The 18,964-nt window shown below is 33.0% G+C and overlaps 1 protein-coding gene across 5 annotated transcripts in view; it reads right to left on the bottom strand.

Annotated features, from left to right (window-relative positions):
- LOC114327218 (protein argonaute-2) overlaps nucleotides 1-18,964 on the bottom strand; it is a 149,207-nt gene that overhangs the window by 84,991 nt on the left and 45,252 nt on the right. For 4 of the 5 annotated variants that reach the window (XM_050657254.1, XM_050657260.1, XM_028275755.2 and 1 more), the window contains exons 4-5: nucleotides 10,273-11,080; nucleotides 4,873-5,249 (exon numbers count right to left, since the gene is read on the bottom strand). In XM_050657254.1, coding sequence (XP_050513211.1) covers nucleotides 4,873-5,249; nucleotides 10,273-11,080 — 1,185 coding nt within the window. The remainder of the gene's footprint in view (nucleotides 1-4,872; nucleotides 5,250-10,272; nucleotides 11,081-18,964) is intronic. The other variant, XM_050657263.1, reaches the window with a different exon arrangement.

The raw sequence follows: 18,964 nt of genomic DNA, 5'->3' as shown, positions 1-18,964 counted from the left end.
TAAAAAAACTGGGTTGATGCAGGGCAGGAGGGGGTTACATTTGAGGGTATGAATTTTGCATGAAAATTCGTCCCACTTCCAATACAAATTGACATATCTTTTAAATTGTGAAGAATCTCTTGGTTTATGAGTTGCTGGGGGAGGGGGAGGGGGGGTCATATTTTCGTTAGAACGTACTGTATATGAAATCCAATAAATCTTGTTTGACAATCTAATTTTAGCGCTGTTTCTTTACCTAATTGTTCTCTCACGTACTTTTCTAAATATTTATCATCTTTAGAAGGTGAACTTTTAAATTTTTTCACTACTTTCCGAATTTCTCGATGGTGCCATACTCTGCTCGGTATGTGTAATAAATATGCCTGATGATTTTAATACAACGAAATTGTTTGTTTATCTTCAAAAACATTTCTTGTAATTAATTAACAAGAATAAAAAACCGCTAAACGCCGTAAAAATGAGTGGCGCATAAAATATTCCAGCTACAAAAGATCTGATATGAATATTACGTGGCGCGAAAATGGATTTTCATTTGATGCAAAACAAAATTCTAGTTTTATTTTAAAAGATTTTTCCATAATATTTGCTAAATTTGAAGTAAACGCGCCACAAAAGAGTAACTTTGATACAGTTTGAATTTTGAAACTCTTTTGTGGCGCGTTTACTTCAAAGTTAGCAAATATTATGGAAAAATCTTTTAAAATAAAACTAGAATTTTGTTTTGCATCAAATGAAAATCCATTTTCGCGCCACGTAATATTCATATCAGATCTTTTGTAGCTGGAATATTTTATGCGCCACTCATTTTTACGGCGTTTAGCGGTTTTTTATTCTTGTATCAGGAGTTTTTCAAAGTTATTTATAAATTAAATGTATGAAGTTGAATACAATGTTCCTCTATTACACGTCAAGCTTTATAAATGGTCACCTTTGTTGCATTATCTTCCAAATGATCTAGTGTCCATCGAATGTACACTAGATTTTTTTTTATTCGAAATAGATTGAAAAAAAAATATTAAGATGGCCGATAAATGAAGTCGGATTGCCCGTTGCCAGATCAAATTTAGCGTCGTAACCACTACAACTACATAAACCATTTCGCGTTAATTGGATTATACTTTTGTAGCTTAATAACTTCTAAACGGCTTAACCGATTTTGATCAGTTTGAAACCGAGTAGTAGATCAGTAACCGAGTTTGAAACGTATTGACCAGTAGTATCTGATGGATCTAAGGCCAAGTATGATAACTGAAGCTATTACAGGAATTATTGAGCTTGAGAAACCGTTTTTCCCACAGGAAATAGATTTTATCATACTTATGAAGCCTATAACCTAAAAAATTCACATTTTCCGGGATATGAAGTATACACCGTTAAATTCGTCTTGAGTCCTTCTACAAACGCTAAGTTATTGGCGCAATTTGTAGGTTGAAATGTTGAGTAATTGTCGAAAAACCAAAATTTTCAAAGTTTAGTTTTTCAGTTTTTTGGCTATACTGAGCCGTGTGTATGTCTGATCCTGACGGCTTAGACACCATTTGAAAGCTTAAGTCAACACTATTAATTTGATGTATTTGCGGTTCTCCTGGCTCTTCTTGATCCGAATATATATACCCCCAAAACATATGCCGTTTTGTACCTACCAAGTCCTATAGCTGGCTTATGGGTGGTCAAAAGTCACAAACTACACCGGTTCTAAATCGGCCCTGACCCCCTCTTCAAACACAGAGGAAAAATATCAAATCGGTTTAACTTTCAAACATACATACATATATATCCACAAACATTTTCCCTTTTTTAAATAAAAATTAAGTCACATTTCTAAGCTCTATAACTTTTGAATGGTATAACCGATTTTCAAAATTAGACATGCGTTGTAAAGGTAATGATCAGTTTTATTAGAAGCCGCAAAGGTTGGACTTAAATTTTTAAAGTTTTTGGGAGTTGTGGGGACGAGAACGAAAAACAGACCCTAAATAGGAAGGGCCGTAAAATCTACACTCTTAAACCAAAATCGATGGTTGACATATAAATTGGTGACTCTTTTTCTGAACTTTAAGATGGGAGTTGGCCCAATTTTCAATTCAGTCAGATTTAGAAAATCGACAATTTCGTGTATATATAGTGTCGCGTGTAGGGGGGTGTGGGTGTGCGCTACTGGCGAGAACTGCCGTTCTCTGGTAATGTTCAAAATTAGACATGCGTTGGAAAGGTAATGATCAGTACTGTTAGAAGCCGCAAAGGTCGGACTTAATTTTCGAATTTTTTTGGAGTTTTGGGGACCAGAACGAAAAACAGACCCTAAATAGGAAGGGCCGTAAAATCGACACCCTTGGACCAAAATGGATGGTTGACATATGAATGGGTGAGTCTTTTTCTGAACTTGAAGATGGGAGTTGGCACAATTTTCAATTCAGTCAGATTTAGAAAATTGAAAATTTCGTGTATATAATAATGTCGCGTGTAGGGAGGTGTATTTCTGCGCCACTGGCGAGAACTACCGTTCTCTGGTAATTTTCTCGATATAAAACTAACAGCTTCGATAACCAATAAATCGAAAACTAATAATTTTATCAAAAAAATGTATAATGAACATTTTTTGCTTATAATTAATATTTTTACCAGCATTTGCGGTCAAAATATAATAAAAAATTTCCACCCTCGAGATGAGGTGGCAACCACCCCATGGTAAAAGCGTCTTTCGGCATCATATAGATTTGGATCCTTGGACTATCCACTACTTATTGTCAAATTTTCAAGCAAATCTATCCATTCTGTAAAAATTGCGAAGTGAAAAATTTCAGTTCCTGGACTGATTATACTTTTGGAGCTCTATAACTTCTGAACGGTTTACCTGATGTTGATCACTAAACATGAATTTGAAACGTATTGATAAGTAGTATCTGACGCATCCAAGATCGAGTATGATAACTGAACGTATTACAGGAATTATTGAGCTTGAAAAACCGTTTTTCCCATAAGAAATAGATTTGATTATACTTATGAAGCCTATAACTTAAAAATTCGAATTTTCCCAGATATGAGGTATACACCGTTAGACGCGTCCTGAGTCCTTCTACAAACGCTCAGTTATTGGCGCAATTCGTAGGTTGAAATTTTTAGTAATTGTCGAAAAACCAAAATTTTCAAAGTTTAATTTTTCAGTTTTTTGGCTATGGTGAGCAGTGTGTATGTCTCAGCTTGATCGCTTACACGCCATTTGAAAGCCTAACTCAACCCTATTGATTTGGTATATTTTCGGTTTTCCTGTCTTTCCTTGAACCTAAGATATATACGTCCAAAAAATATGCTATTTTGTATCTACCTAGTCCTCTAGCTGGCTTACGGGTAGTCAGAAGTCAAAAATTAGACCGGTTCTGAATCGGCCCTCACACCTTCTTGAAACACAGAAAAAAAATTCAGATCGGTGTAACTTTTCCACACACATACATACATACATACATACATACATACATACATATCCACAAACATTTTCCATTTTTTAAATAAAAATTGAGTCATATTTCTGAGCTCGATAACTTTTGAATGGTATAACCGATGTTCAAAATTAAACATGCGTTGGAAAGGTAATGCTCTGTGCTATCAAAAGGCGCAAAGGTTGGGCTTAAATTTTTGAAATTTTTGGGAGTTTTCGGGGCGAGAACGAAATACATGCTTTAAATGGGAAGGGCCGTAAAATCCACACCCTTGGACCAAAATGGAGAGGTAACATATGGATGGACGAGTCTTCTCCTAAACTTTAAGATAGGATTTGGCCCAATTTTCAATTCAGTCAGGTTTAGAAAATCGAAAATTTCGTGTATATATAGTGTCGCTTGTAGGGGTGTTGTGCGCCACTGGTGAGAACTGTCGTTCTCTGTGGATATTATTTTAAATTAGATTTATATTATGCATAAATTAAACTTTTATCAACTAATGTAATACCAAAATACCGGTATTTTTACATCAATACCGGTTTTTAATACCGGACAAAAATCGTCCGGGATTCCGGTATTCGGGGATCCCGGTATTGTAAGCCCTATTTGCAACACTATAAGTCAGAAAATTATAAGGTTACAGTAATACTTCGGACAGTTTATGAAAGAAGAACATTTATACTATAAACTCAAGTAAAAAAAATGACAAAAAGTAATTTTAAACAGTATAAAATTATTTTGCAAAAACTTGTCGATTTTTTGCTTACCTTTGCTTACCCCCTTTTTTAATTCACATGTTCTTGCAAAATAATTTTGCAATATTTAGAATTATTTTTTGTCATTTTTTTTAATTAAATTAATAGTGTAAATTTCTTCTTTCATAAACTATCCAAAGTATTACTGTAGCTTCATCATTTTCTGACTTATAGTGTTGCAAAAAAAATTAATTTGTGATAAACAAATTAAATAACTTTTAAACTATTTGACCAATTGCTTTAAAATTTAGGGTATGATTTAAGCATCAGAAGTCTCAGCATTCCGTGTAATAAGAAGGTCCTAAGTTAATTTTTACATAAGTTATGAATACTTATAAAAACTCCAAATTTATGATTTATTTTGCAATTTTATAAGCAACCAATAAGGATAGACACATTCAGTGAACGCCATATTGAAGTTTTTTATACGATTTATGAGTTGCTTACTCTCAAAGTTTAGAATGCTTAACTTTTTGGTAATAGACGAAAAAAGCGAAAATTTACCGTTTTTTGATCTTCATTTGTTTATAACTATATCATCAAAATCGGCTGCAGGAAACATATAGGTTATTATTATAGATGTCCATACTACTCAAAAAGTTTGGTTTCGGCCTGGAGAGGGTTGTGTCACCAACAGGATATATTTTTTTACTTACTTCTCTGAACTAATAGTAACTTACCGAATTTGCAAATTTGACTTTCACTTTATATATTTTCTCTCTATTTTGACTGTCGTGAATAGTAACCTCGCCTTCTTTTTGTTCTCCAAAAGGTAACATAGTAGTGCTGTATAAATTTTTTCTTCCATCAAAGGCTGGATATCTTTTTGGGTAATGTTGCTGCCTAAAGAGTTCCATCACGGTTCTTAAAAACTTTTTCGGGGTATCTGGTACCAAATCAACATCATAGTGATAAGCCGTGTTTAATTTACCTAGCGCGAGGCTGAGATGATTCGTTTCTACGGGTATTTTGCGACCTGCTTTTCCAGGTTCAGGGTTTCTTAACCTCATAGGTACAAGTGGACCAGCTTGCAGTTCACTCATACGAGATGTCAATTCTGAAAACAATGTATGTTCTATATTGTAATTTATACAGGGTGATTGATTAGTGTGATAAAGCTCAGTAGATCAGCTATAGTAATAGATAGCAATAAAAGTTAATAACAAAAATTGTAGCCAACTTTGAACTTCATATTACAAAATTAGTTGGAATGTTACAGGGTGTTCGATAACATAGTGGCAGACCAAACTTATGTTTTTTTTAATGAAACACCCTGTATTTTATTTTATATTCGAAATCTTCTTAACTTGTCTATCACAACAATATAAAGGTTTGTTATATTACACAGGGTATTTACAAAGTTATAACTAATTTTATATGAAAATCGTAACAAGTTCAACTCGCCGTAAACAAGAAGATAGTCTCAGCCGTTTGCTATTCATAATCGTAATGGACGAATTAATAAGAAAAACTAGAGCAAGAACCAACCAACTACAAACAATAATAGGATACCATAGATTACAGCCGGTAACAATAGAGTCCTTAATGTATGCGGACGACATAGTACTAATAGCAGATTCCGAGAACAAAATGCAGAAACTAATGGATATATGGGTAGAGAAAATAGAAGAGCTAAAAATGGAAATAAACGAGGAAAAATGTAAGATAATGATAATCAACGGCAAAGAAGATAATGAAATAAAGATAAAATGACCCGTGTTGAGCTGGCCCCCCCCCCCCACTTGCAAAAATTAAAAAACAAATAGCCCTGATTTATAAGCTCTCATATTCCGCAAACTAAAAATTTTGAGCTCGTTCCACTGAGCAGGAATTTAATACCTGAGTCAGCCCCCCCCCCCCACTACTTAAAAATAGGAATATTGAATCGGTTTTTGCGGCAGAATTACGAGCTATTTATGAGCTCTTGAAATTATATAGTTTCGATTTTTGAGCTCATCCCCTTCACCCCCAAACAACCCTTTAATTGATTTAACTTAAGAGAAAGATGCTGAGAAAACTTAAAATATATCGTATTGCGGATATAATTCATATAGCTTATATACTCTAAGAATAAACTATTAAATCAAGAGCATTTCGATTATTGAGCTACAACCCCTTCGCAAGAAAACCACCCTATCTTCCCGGCTTAAGAGAAAGTTGTACTTAAAATGCATTAAACTAATTATTTAGCGACTACATATCATTTAATAATTTATAAGCTTCCAAATTACGCGCATTTAGATCAGTAGATTGCAATTTATTTTGTATAGTGCAGTCACTGAAGGTAAAAATCAACGATTACCTTCAATTTCGGTGAACCTTCATCGATTTTCACGAAAATTGTTCAGTAGTTAGAGGATACGTCAAGAAACAAAGGTGACATGGTACCACCTTGCGCCTTTACCCTGAGGGTGGATACCGCCCCTTCTCGGGGGTGAAAATTATTTTATAAAAAATAAATGCACAAATCAATAAAAGAACAAATTAAAAGCAAAATTTATTATATAAAGTTAATAAAATAAGTCAATACTTTTTAAGTTATTAAAGATCAAAGATTTTAATTATTTGTGAAAAAAATGCATGTTTTGAAAATGTTTTTTGTAAATCACTGAAAAACTTCAAGTTTTTACAAAAAAGTTAATAGTAGTTTAATTCGTATAGCTTATATTCTAAGAATAAACTCTTAAATCACGCGTCTTTCGATTATAGAGCTACAACCCCTTCGCAAGAAAACGACCCCATATTCCCGGCTTAAGAGAGAGTTGTTCTTAAAATAATTTAAATTAATTATTTGGCGACTACATATCGTTTAATAATGTATGAGCTTGCAAAATATACGCATCTCAATTATTGAATTGCCATTTTCTTTCTATAGTGCAGTCACTGAAGGTAAAAATCAACTAGTACCTTCGATTTCGGTAAATCTCCATTTATTTTCACGAATTGACAATAACAACTTGGAGTTTTAGCCTGGGGTATATGTCACCCCTTCTCGGGAGTGAAAATTACTTTATTAAAAATAACCCCACAAATCGAGAGAGGGACAAATTGTAAGCAAAATTTGTTATATAATGTGATTAAAATAAAGAATACTTTTTGAGTTATTAAAGATCAAATATTTTAATTTTTGGAAAGAAAATGCATGCTTTAGAGCGATTTTTCATAAATGACTCAAAAACTGTAAGTTTTTACAAAAAAGTTTTCATCACTAAAATTGAAGCTAATAAAAAATATAATAAATTGCTTACTTGTAAAACCCTTTAATGTTAATTTAAAGTAAGTTATTGGTAATTAAATATATATTTTTTCCGCGACTGTTAAAATCTAAGGGTTCAAGCTTAAATAACGGGAAAGAGATGCATTTTATAACACTTAGGTACTAAATACTTGTCAAAGTACTTAGAAATACCTATGAAAAATAAGATGCAGAAAAAGTTGATAGTATCAAAATCCGCTCACCAATTTTCGTGAAAATGAATGGAGATTTACCGAAATCGAAGGTACTAGTTGATTTTTACCTTCAGTGACTGCACTATAGAAAGAAAATGGCAATTCAATAATTGAGATGCGTATATTTTGCAAGCTCATAAATTATTAAACGATATGTAGTCGCCAAATAATTAATTTAAATTATTTTAAGAACAACTCTCTCTTAAGCCGGGAATATGGGGTCGTTTTCTTGCGAAGGGGTTGTAGCTCTATAATCGAAAGACGCGTAATTTAAGAGTTTATTCTTAGAATATAAGCTATACGAATTAAACTACTATTAACTTTTTTGTAAAAACTTAAAGTTTTTCAGTGATTTACAAAAAACCTTTTCAAAACATGCATTTTTTTCACAAATAATTAAAATCTTTGATCTTTAATAACTTAAAAAGTATTGACTTATTTTATTAACTTTATATAATAAATTTTGCTTTTAATTTGTTCTTTTATTGATTTGTGCATTTATTTTTTATAAAATAATTTTCACCCCCGAGAAGGGGCGGTATCCACCCTCAGGGTAAAGGCGCAAGGTGGTACCATGTCACCTTTGTTTCTTGACGTATCCTCTAACCACTGACCAATTTTCGTGAAAATCGATGAAGGTTCACCGAAATTGAAGGTAATCGTTGATTTTTACCTTCAGTGACTGCACTATACAAAATAAATTGCAATTTACTGATCTAAATGCGCGTAATTTGGAAGCTTATAAATTATTAAATGATATGTAGTCGCCAAATAATTAGTTTAACGCATTTTAAATACAACTTTCTCTTAAGCCGGGAAGATAGGGTGGTTTTCTGGCGAAGGGGTTGTAGCTCAATAATCGAAATGCTCTTGATTTAATAGTTTATTCTTAGAGTATATAAGCTATAGGAATTATATTCGCAATACGATATATTTTAAGTTTTCTCAGCATCTTTCTCTTAAGTTAAATCAATTAAAGGGTTGTTTGGGGGTGAAGGGGATGAGCTCAAAAATCGAAACTATATAATTTCAAGAGCTCATAAATAGCTCGTAATTCTGCCGCAAAAACCGATTCAATATTCCTATTTTTAAGTAGTGGGGGGGGGGCTGACTCAGCCCCCCCCCACTAGGGTATTAAATTCCTGCTCAGTGGAACGAGCTCAAAATTTTTAGTTTGCGGAATATGAGAGCTCATAAATAGCTCATAAATCAGGGCTATTTGTTTTTTAATTTTTGCAAGTGGGGGGGGGGGGGCAGCTCAACACGGGTGATAAAATGCAAAAACTCAGAACTGGACTTACTCGTCCACTCGTGAACTCGGAACTTACAACTTACGAATACCTGGGAAGTATCATTACTAACGACGGAAAAACATAATGGGAAATAACAAATAGATCAAAGAAATCAAACAAGTTATACTATGCCTTAGTCCCAATACTGGGAAAAAGAGAACTTGCAGGAGAGACAAAAATAAACACATATAACACAATAGTGATACCGACTGTGCTCTATGCAAGTGAAAACTGAACAATTCTGGAAAAACATAAGAGCAGAATAAATGCAATGGAGATGAGACATTTGAGAAGGATAGTTGGAAAGACAAAATGGGATAGATTGAACAACGAGACTATTAGGAGAATGGCCAACCAAGAACCAATAATGAATAAACTAAAAACGAGACAGATGAATTGGTATGGGCATTTGATGAGGATGCAACGAAAAGTCCACGAAGCAAAGAACATCTTAAAAAGAAAAAGAGGCAGACCAAGAAAAAAATGGATACAGCAAGTAGTGGAGGCGGGAAAAGTTAAAGGAAAATCACTAAAGGAATTAAAAATAATGGCAGAAAACAGAAAAGAATGGAAGAGATGGGTAAATGTAAATTAAAATAGCGATCCCAAATCCGACACCCTGATATGTTACAAGGAAGGGGAGAAAGAAAGAAGGAAAGTTATATTACTTAGGGTATTTACAAAGTTGTAACTAATGTTATATGAAAATCATAACAAGTTCAACTCACTGTAGAAATAAAAATAAGAATAAGCACAACAATTTTTTTTATTTATTGTCAAAATTTTCAAAAATGATTGATAATTCTAATTTTCTTTACATCGAACACCTGTATTTTATATCACTATCGAAAAGTACCATTACCGTACTTTAATTTTTATATAACATTCCCTACGTCTGAATTTATTAGTTTCCGAGATATTTTCATTTTTCAGAGCAAATTATTAATTAGGTGTCTAAATTTTCCAAATAAGTAATTCATGACTCAATTGTCTAAAATTGACAATTTACGATTACTGATTATCAATCCGGTAATCAATGTAACAATATAGCAAATAAAGAAAGAAAAATAATTTATTAGTAATACATTTTACAAAAAAAATAACCACAAAATACAACATTTTTGAAACAATTAAAAACTGAGTTTAACGAATTTACTAGACATTCAGATAACTCAGAACTACTGTTCTTTCAAAATAATATAATAATAGTTATTTTGCACATTGGAAAGAATTGTCACAATTTAAAAGATGATTAAGTTGTATGTGAAGTTCTGAAGATATCTTGTGATGAGTGTTACAAAATACATAGGTTTATGAAATACGTTGGAAATGTCATACCTTTAACAGAAGCTGTCTGCTGCCTATCCTGAGGCCTACGCTGTTGTTGTGGTCCACCCCTTTGTTGCCCGTTTGCCGATTTAGGTTGTTGTGGTACATCTCCATGTGGACCCATTTGCTTTGGTGGGGAACTTTGTTGTTGACGTTCATTTCGACCCGTTTGCTGTTGTTGGGCACCTTTTTGCTGCCCTTGTGTGGGACCAGTCTGTTGTGTGGGACCAGTCTGTTGTGGGGGACCAGTCTGTTGTGGGGGAACAGTTTGATGTTGCTGTTGTGGAGCTGTTTGTCTGCCCCAAGTGGGTTGTTGTTGTTGAGGAGGAGCAGACTGCTGTTGTCTCGCTCGAGGTTGTTGCTGTGGCGGAACGGGCTGTTGTTGACCCCAAGCTTGAGGTTGTTGTTGCGGAGGAGCTTGCTGTTGTGGAGGACCAGGGTGCTGTTGTCTCGTTCCAGGTTGTTGTTGTGAAACCTGTGGTTGACCCCAAGCTTGAGGTTGTTGTTGTGGAGGAGCAGCTTGCTGTTGTCTCGCTCCAGGTTGTTGTTGTGGAGGAGCAGTTTGCTGTTGTCTAGCTCCAGGTTGTTGTTGTGGAGGAGCTGGCTGCTGTTGTCTCGCTCCAGGTTGCTGTTGTGGAGGAGCGGGCTGCTGTTGTTTCGCTCCAGGTTGTTGCTGTGAAACTTGCGGTTTACCCCAAGCTTGAGGTTCCTGTGGTGGAGTTTGTTGTCTACCCCATGCAGCTTGTTGTTGAGATGTAGGAGCTGGTTGTTGAGAACTTTGTGTTACAGGATCTCCTTTATGTTTTGCAGCTTGTTGCTGAAAAAATAAAATACAACAAACAATTAGAAACTACCTATAAGTAAAGAACAGATATAAAATATATTAATAGTTTACTCCCCAAATTTAAGTAGACTTCTTCGTTACCAAAACTAGAATTAGTATCTAAATAGACAAGAGAGCTGCCGTAAAAGCGCCTACACATGCCCCGACAACCTGACCTGACATGACAAAACTCCCCAGCCATTCTTGTCGGAGTCAGCTCTACACACGTTCCGACCAAACTATCAGACAGACGTTAGAATATATGTTTTAGTATAAGCAAATCGTTTTTTTAATTATAATTTTAAACTTATGCATTTGTATGTTAATGAATACGGAAAGAACAAAATAAACAACGTGTTACCAATATGGTAAATGGTATACGTAAAATTATTATTTTACTTACATTTTTTCTAAACATAATGAGTATAAGCCGTATTTTTTATTTTCTAACACAACAGAACAGAACATTTTTATTTAATAACAACAGAACATAATTTAAAACAGATGTCAAAGGAAAAAAGTTTTTTTGTCTTTCGTTTGGCTCCTAAAGACGATTCAAATCAAGAGAAAATTCAAATTATAGCAGGCAGCCCAAAACGCGCCCTCATTGGTCGTGACGCCATATCATTAGACACTCAGTTTTATTATTTTTTTAATAAATCAAGTGTATTTTGAACAAAAAGAACATAGAACTTTTGAATACAGAATGTATAGATATAAAAGATAAAAAGACCTGGGGCTTATAGACATCGGCGCGCGGCGGTAGGATTTGAACCCCGGCCTACCAGCATGCGAGGCAAGCATACTACCGCCTGCGCTAATATATGATTTAAAGCACCCGAAAAGCAAGGGAGCCACGCCACCCCACCCTCCCCGCGCTCTAAGCTTCAACACCAAAACTATTAATGATATTATCATACAATTTTAAAGATTCTAAAATAAACATTTAATATGACATCTTTAACTTTCAAATATCTGTGGCAAAAAGTTTATCTAATGCCATCCCCTCTTTGTGAACACACAAAATTTATTTTGAAACATTTAACAGTAAACAATGAATATTATTATTTTTTCGAGCGTTTGAAATTTCAAAATCTGACAACGATTTGACATTAAAAACCCAGACCCAAAAAAAAGACCAATAAAAAGAAAAAGAAGAAAAACACCCTCAATTTTAGTTCCGTCGAAATCCACAAGAGGTCGTCATTGTGACTTAACATCGCCAATAATGAATATTACCTACTTGTTTCAAATGCATGTGAGTTCAGCGCTTCACATTGAAAACACCCTCAATGCTAGTTCAGCCGAAACCCACGAGAGGTCGTCGTTGTGACTTAACATCGCGAATAAATGTTTCAACTTGCAACGGTTCAAACGTCACATCGTTTTTTTATATACTTTTAAACACTTTCAGTTATTTTCGGCCTATGGTATTTTTTAATTTTCGTTTACAATAATTTCCTTTCTTAATTTTCACGTCTATTCCTCCGTTTCTATATTTTCCTATTTCTATCTCCTATAAATGCTCTAACTAGTTTCTAAAGTCCCCTCGTATTCTACTCAGTGCCCCACCAAAAGAGAGGCTTCCTATAGGATGAGTACTCGATACAAATTATTTTCCAATTCTTTCTCCATAGAGAAAATACATAACAAGGTAGAATTATTTCGTGGCCACGTCTTTTTGCCAATCTGGCCATTTGGGACCACTTGGAACCATTTTCACTCAGTTCCATGGCAACTACTGAAGAATAAGCATAATACCAACCAAGGACCACCCTAGAGTGCTGCAGCAATCAGATCAACCAAGGAAAAAGGCCGGCCGAACATCGAGAATAGCACATGGGAAATCTTAGCTAACCGACATCAAAGAAGCAGGAGAAGTCGGCCGAACATCCATCGACTAGAGTCCACAACAACGGGAACTCCTGGGAAAGTTCAGTTAAGTCCACAGTTTTTTTTCCTTGGCTTGAGCATCGATTCCTGATTCGCTGATTTTAATTTTCAAAGTTGTAAATTATTAATTTGGTTACTAATTAAGTATCTACTAGTTGAATAAAGAATATGTGTTGAAAACTTCTTGTTCCGCCAATAATTCCTAATTTCTTCATATTAATTAGTTTATGCCGAACAACACCCATGAGGGGTTTAAAATTACAGAAAGGTGAGCTAGCCGCCTCACAATTTCGAGCCCCGCGTTAGGCTCGAAATTGTGAAGCGGATAGGGTGGTCCTCGGTTTGGGTTACGCTTATTCTTCAGTAGTTGCCATGAAACTGAGTTGAAATGGTTCCAAGTGGTCCCAAATGGCCAGGTTGGCAAAAAGACCTGGCCACGAAATAATTCTAACTTAGTATATTATTATGTACTTTCTCTATGGAGAAAGAATTGGAAAAGGATTCGTGACGAGTACTCATCCTATAGGAAGCCTCTCTTTTGGTGGGACTGCGCCGAAGTAGATATAGTCACTGAGTAGAATACGAGGGGACTTTAGAAACTAGTCAGAGCATTTATAGGAGATAGAAATAGGAAAATATAGAAACGGAGAAATAAAAGTGAAAATTAAGAAAGGAAATTATTGTAAACGAAAATTAAATACCATGGGCCGAAAATAACCTGAAAGTGTTTAAAAGTATACAGGGTGTCTGCGTAACTTGGAACCGTATGGGAAACTTTTTTAATATCAATTTTACGAAAAAAAGTCATTCTTTATAAAGTGCTCTGCATAGTCTAAAACCTAAGATGCAATCATCAGATATCAAATTTTGTCAACAGTATACGAGGTATGTCAAAAAATATGAATTTCGCTCAAGAGCAAACTACCTTTATATTTCAAAATATCAAAAAATTTTATTATGAAAAGTTATTTGTAATTAAAAACCATATTCAAATATGAAACAACAGCCTTCTACTTGAAAAAAAAATTTCTGAAATTTTCCTAAATTACTGATTCCGAACATCATTTTTATTTATTAGACATGTAATAACTCTTTTATTAATAACTTTAGGAAAAAAAGTTATTTCTCATAAAAATCTGTGCATGGTCTAAACCTCAAGATGCAACCATCAGTTATTCAAGTTTGTTAATTTTATACGAGGTGTGTCAAATAATATGAATTCTAGAATTCTTTCTAAATTCATATTATTCGACACACCTCGTATAAAATTAACAAACTTGGATGACTGATGGTTGCATCTTGAGGTTTAGACCATGCACAGATTTTTATGAAGAATAACTTTTTTTCCTAAAATTATTAATAAAAGAGTTATTACATGTCTAATAAATAAAAATGATGTTCGGAATCGGTAATTTAGGAAAATTTCATATAAACATGTCCCGGAATCTTATATGGGAAAATTGGGGAATTTCCCCCACGACTTCCACACCGATCAGCTAAATAAAGAGAAATGACAGCCTAGCTCGCTCACGAAGACTTTAACCAATCATTTATGTTAACACCATACCTGAATGTCACAAATAAAATAATCAAACGAGGCTTAACTCGGCAAAATGTCAATTCTGTATTCTGTCAGAAGTAATGACAGTAGAGTTAGTGCAAATAATTTTCTATTAGTTTACAGTTTTTATTGTATTATCTTTAACGATTTATTCTTAGTAATTTCAATTTAAGTTGGTTCCTTATCCTTCGTTTATAAAGTGTAGTTTTGTTTTAGTTACGAAAGAACTTTGGTGTTGTGTTAATAAAAAAACTAAGCATGGTTTATTGTTGTGTACAAATCATAGAAAAGTTAGAAAACTGCATAGGTAAATAGTAATTAGTTTATAACTGTTTTATCTGAAACAACAAATAAATACACCTACCTATATGTAGAAAAACATTGTCTAATTTTTTTATATCTCTTTTCCTTACTAAAGGACATCGCACACATCTTATGGAAAATATAATGTCACTCAAATTCAATAAAATTTATACGAATAGATTCGTTTTAAATTAACGGTCAAATCTTATCATTGCGCCAATTCCATATTTTCAATAATAAGAGCAGAAATTGATATAAATAAATCTGAAATCAAATGGATACGTACATAAGTTAGAGAGAGAAAAAATATTTTATAATACCCAAATTATCGGTACTCCATAAATCAGCGGATTAGTTTCACTAATCCGCTTAGGCCCAGCGGGGTTTAAGCTCTTTTGAATAGCACCCAGAGCAATAGTGATTGTAACTGACAGTTTTACTGACTCCAAAAATGCGATTTCAATAAACTTTAATTGCAATTTGCGCCGTAATTAATCATAATTAAGAGTTGGCGCAATGATAAGATTTGACCGTTAATTTAAAACGAATCTATTCGTATAAATTTTATTGAATTTGAGTGACATTATATTTTCCATAAGATGTGTGCGATGTCCTTTGACAGCAAAAATAATAGGTTTGTTCTAGCAAACAGTCAAACTCGGCAGAAACCGTCAGCAAACAGTTGTGTCAGTGAGAGAACATACAATGAGAACATACAGTGAAAGAACATACATTAATAATACAGTCACCAGTGCTATCCCCTCTACTCGCACTGGTCGAGTATTCGCTGATGGTTTCAAACCGTTTGAAACTGATGCTAGAACAAACCTAATATATTTTGTAACTTGAGAATTCCGAATAATTTATGAGTATTACTTAGATATTATTTAAATAAAATACTTTAACAAGCTTAGTAAGTTCTAATATTTTATTTTAATAATATAAGTGAGATTATTTCTTGTAAAATAAGATATTTTAATTAGTAACGAAATTGCCCGCAAGAGGCGCTAAACGGATAAAATTAGTGCTTGTCCATTTGAATTTCCCGCCAAATGGTGATTAGTTAACACATCGAACGCAAATGGCGTAAGGAACCAAATTTTTACAGTGAGTTGCCTATCTATCCGGTAATACTATATTATTTATCTATGGTATATAAAAAAACGATGTGACGTTTGAAACGTTACAAACTTTCAATAAATAAATCAGCGATGAAGCCAAACATCAACATGACAATAAGCAAATAAAAATAATAAATCTGTCTCACCCTTTGTCGTAAAATTACTTGTAAACTCCTCATGGTCGTCTAATTTGTAATGTATAAACCGGACAGGTGATACTTCAATTATATAAGAAAATGACAAATTTTTTAATATTATTGCAAAGTGGTTGTCTAATTACAGGTGACACTTCAATTATATAAGAAAATGGCAAATTTCTTAATATTATTGCAAAAGTGGTTGTCTAATTTGTAATGTATAAAACGGACAGGTGACACTTCAATTATAGTAGAACATGCCAAAAATCTTAATATTATTTCAAACGCGGTGATAAGGAAACTAGTTTTTGTCAAAGAAATAAAAATTATCGAAAAAATATTGAGTGTTGGTAATTAACAACGGTAATAGGCCAGTCAGTGTGTTATACAGGGTTGTTCTGAAGCTGTTTCCTTGTGGCATTTTTATAATTCGGTCAAAACGGCAAACAGGTGTATGTTTTCAAAAAACTTTTGATTTTTTTAAAAATTTTTCCAATTTTTATAATTAACTATTTTCTATGGAAAATAAGCCACAATTTTACTAAAAAATGAATTTATTAACGTTTCGAAGCCCAAATCGGGTTTCGTTGTCAAAATACAAAATACTATTAAAATAAACAAAAATGTTGTTGCTAAGTAAAAAAAAAATTCTTCTAATAATTTATTTAATCTGACTCATTTATATTGGTAATTCAGACGTATATTATACATTTTAAAGTAGAAGACTTTAAAATGATATCGCCAATATTTATGAGTTGCGTTCCTGGGACGACTTTACTAAAAGATAGTTCATTCGATTACATGAAATCAATCCCAACTAAAGAATATCCGTCGCAAAAAAAATCATAGCATGTGATCTGTCTTTAAAAAGACAACCAAATGCAACGATGACAGTAAAATTCTCGCGTTAGAGATTCGATAGTAAATCACGAGGGAAAACCAGGAAAAAACCTCGTGATACTATCCCGACATCGTAAGTATTTGGTCTTACATTTAATTTACCTTCACTTTAAAATGTATAATATACGTCTGAATTGCCAATATAAATGAGTCAGATTAAATAAATTATTCGAAGAATTTTTTTACTAAGCAACAACATTTTTGTTTATTTTAATAGTATTTTGTATTTTGACAACGAAACCCGATGTGGGCTTCGAAACGTTAATAAATTAATTTTTTAGTAAAATTGTGGCTTATTTCCCTTAGAAAATACTTAGTTATACAGGGTGTTTCATTGGGAAACGGAACTACTTTAATGGTGAATAGAGGTCACCGAGGCCGTTCTAGGTATACTAAATTTTTTGCCCTACCGATTTTTATATCTGAGTTACAGGGTGTTTTATCGATTTTGCTCATTTCTTTCCTAAGCCATAACTTTAGAATCACCTTGTATATTTTTTTTAATATTTGGTACACATATGTCTTATTCAAAACCCATACGACCGACATACTAATCACAAGAAAAATCCAGGTCCGGAATAACAAAAAATTATAAAGTAATTGTGACCTTAAAACAACACCCTGTATATTGAAATTTTGAAAATCTGTGTGCATATTTGAAAAGAGCACTAAGTCTAATGGTTCGCTACGATTTTTCGGCCAGACAATTTTTTGACTTTAATTTTGAAATTATATTGAATTTTTTAAGAACTCAACATTAAAAAGCAGGTCTTATTAACTTTTAATTATAAATTATTAAAGTTATTGAATAAATACTCATTTTACCACATTGGAAAGACCCAATTATTAATCACAAAAAAATCCAGGTCCGGATTAACAAAAAAACATAAAGTAATTGTGACCTTGGGACAACACCCTGTATATTGACATTTTCATAATTTGTTTGCACATTTGAAAAGACCACAAAAATCCGAGTTTATCGGTTCACTTTTATTTTTTGTGCAAAAATTTAATTACCTTAATTTTGAAATTAAATATATTCAAATTTTTAAGAACCCTGAAATTAATAAGCAGGTTTTTAAAGCACTTTTAATAATAAATCATTCAAGTTAATGAATAAATACTAATTTTAAAAATAATGTTATTATTTGCTGCGTTAGAAGGACTCACTTACCAATCACAAGAAAAATCCAGGTCCGTATTAACAACAAAATACAAATTAATTGTGACCTTGAAAAAACATCCTGTATATTGAAATTTTTAAAATACGTTTGCACACCTGAAGAGAGCACAAAAAACTAAGTTTAATGTCCCGCCTTAATTTTTTGTGCAGACAATTTAATGACATTACTTTTGAAATTACCTATATCGAAATTTTTCTTATGAGTTCTTAAAAATTTCGACATACATAATTTCAAAATTAAATTCATTAAATTGTCTGTCCAAAAAATTGAAGCGAACGATTAAACTTAGTTTTTTGTGCACTTTTCATACCTATGTGCAAACGGATTTTGAAAATTTTAATATACAGGGTGTTGTTTTAAGGTTACAGTTACTTACATTGTTTTGTTAATCCGGACCTGTAATTTTGTTGGGATTTGTAAGTGGGTCGTTCGAATGTCGTAAATAAGTATCGATTATTTTTAAAATGGGTATTTATTTAATAACTTTAATAATTTATTGTTAAAAGTGCTTTAAAAATCTGCTTTTTAATTTCAGTGTTCTTAAAAGTATCAATACATATATTTAATTTCAAAATTTAAGTCATTCAATTTCCTTCACAAAAAATTAAAGAAAACCGATAAACTCAGATTTTTGTGGTCTTTTCAAATGTGCAAACAAATTTTAAAAATTTCAATATACAGGGTGTTGTTTCAAGATCACAATTACTTTATGTTTTTTTGTTATTCCGGACCGAGATTTTTCTTGTGATTAATAATTGGGTCGTTCCAATGTGGTAAAT

The sequence above is a fragment of the Diabrotica virgifera genome, chromosome 1 (genome assembly GCF_917563875.1).
Source record: "Diabrotica virgifera virgifera chromosome 1, PGI_DIABVI_V3a".
Classification (NCBI taxonomy): domain Eukaryota; kingdom Metazoa; phylum Arthropoda; class Insecta; order Coleoptera; family Chrysomelidae; genus Diabrotica; species Diabrotica virgifera.
This window is presented reverse-complemented; position numbering and strand designations above follow the sequence as displayed.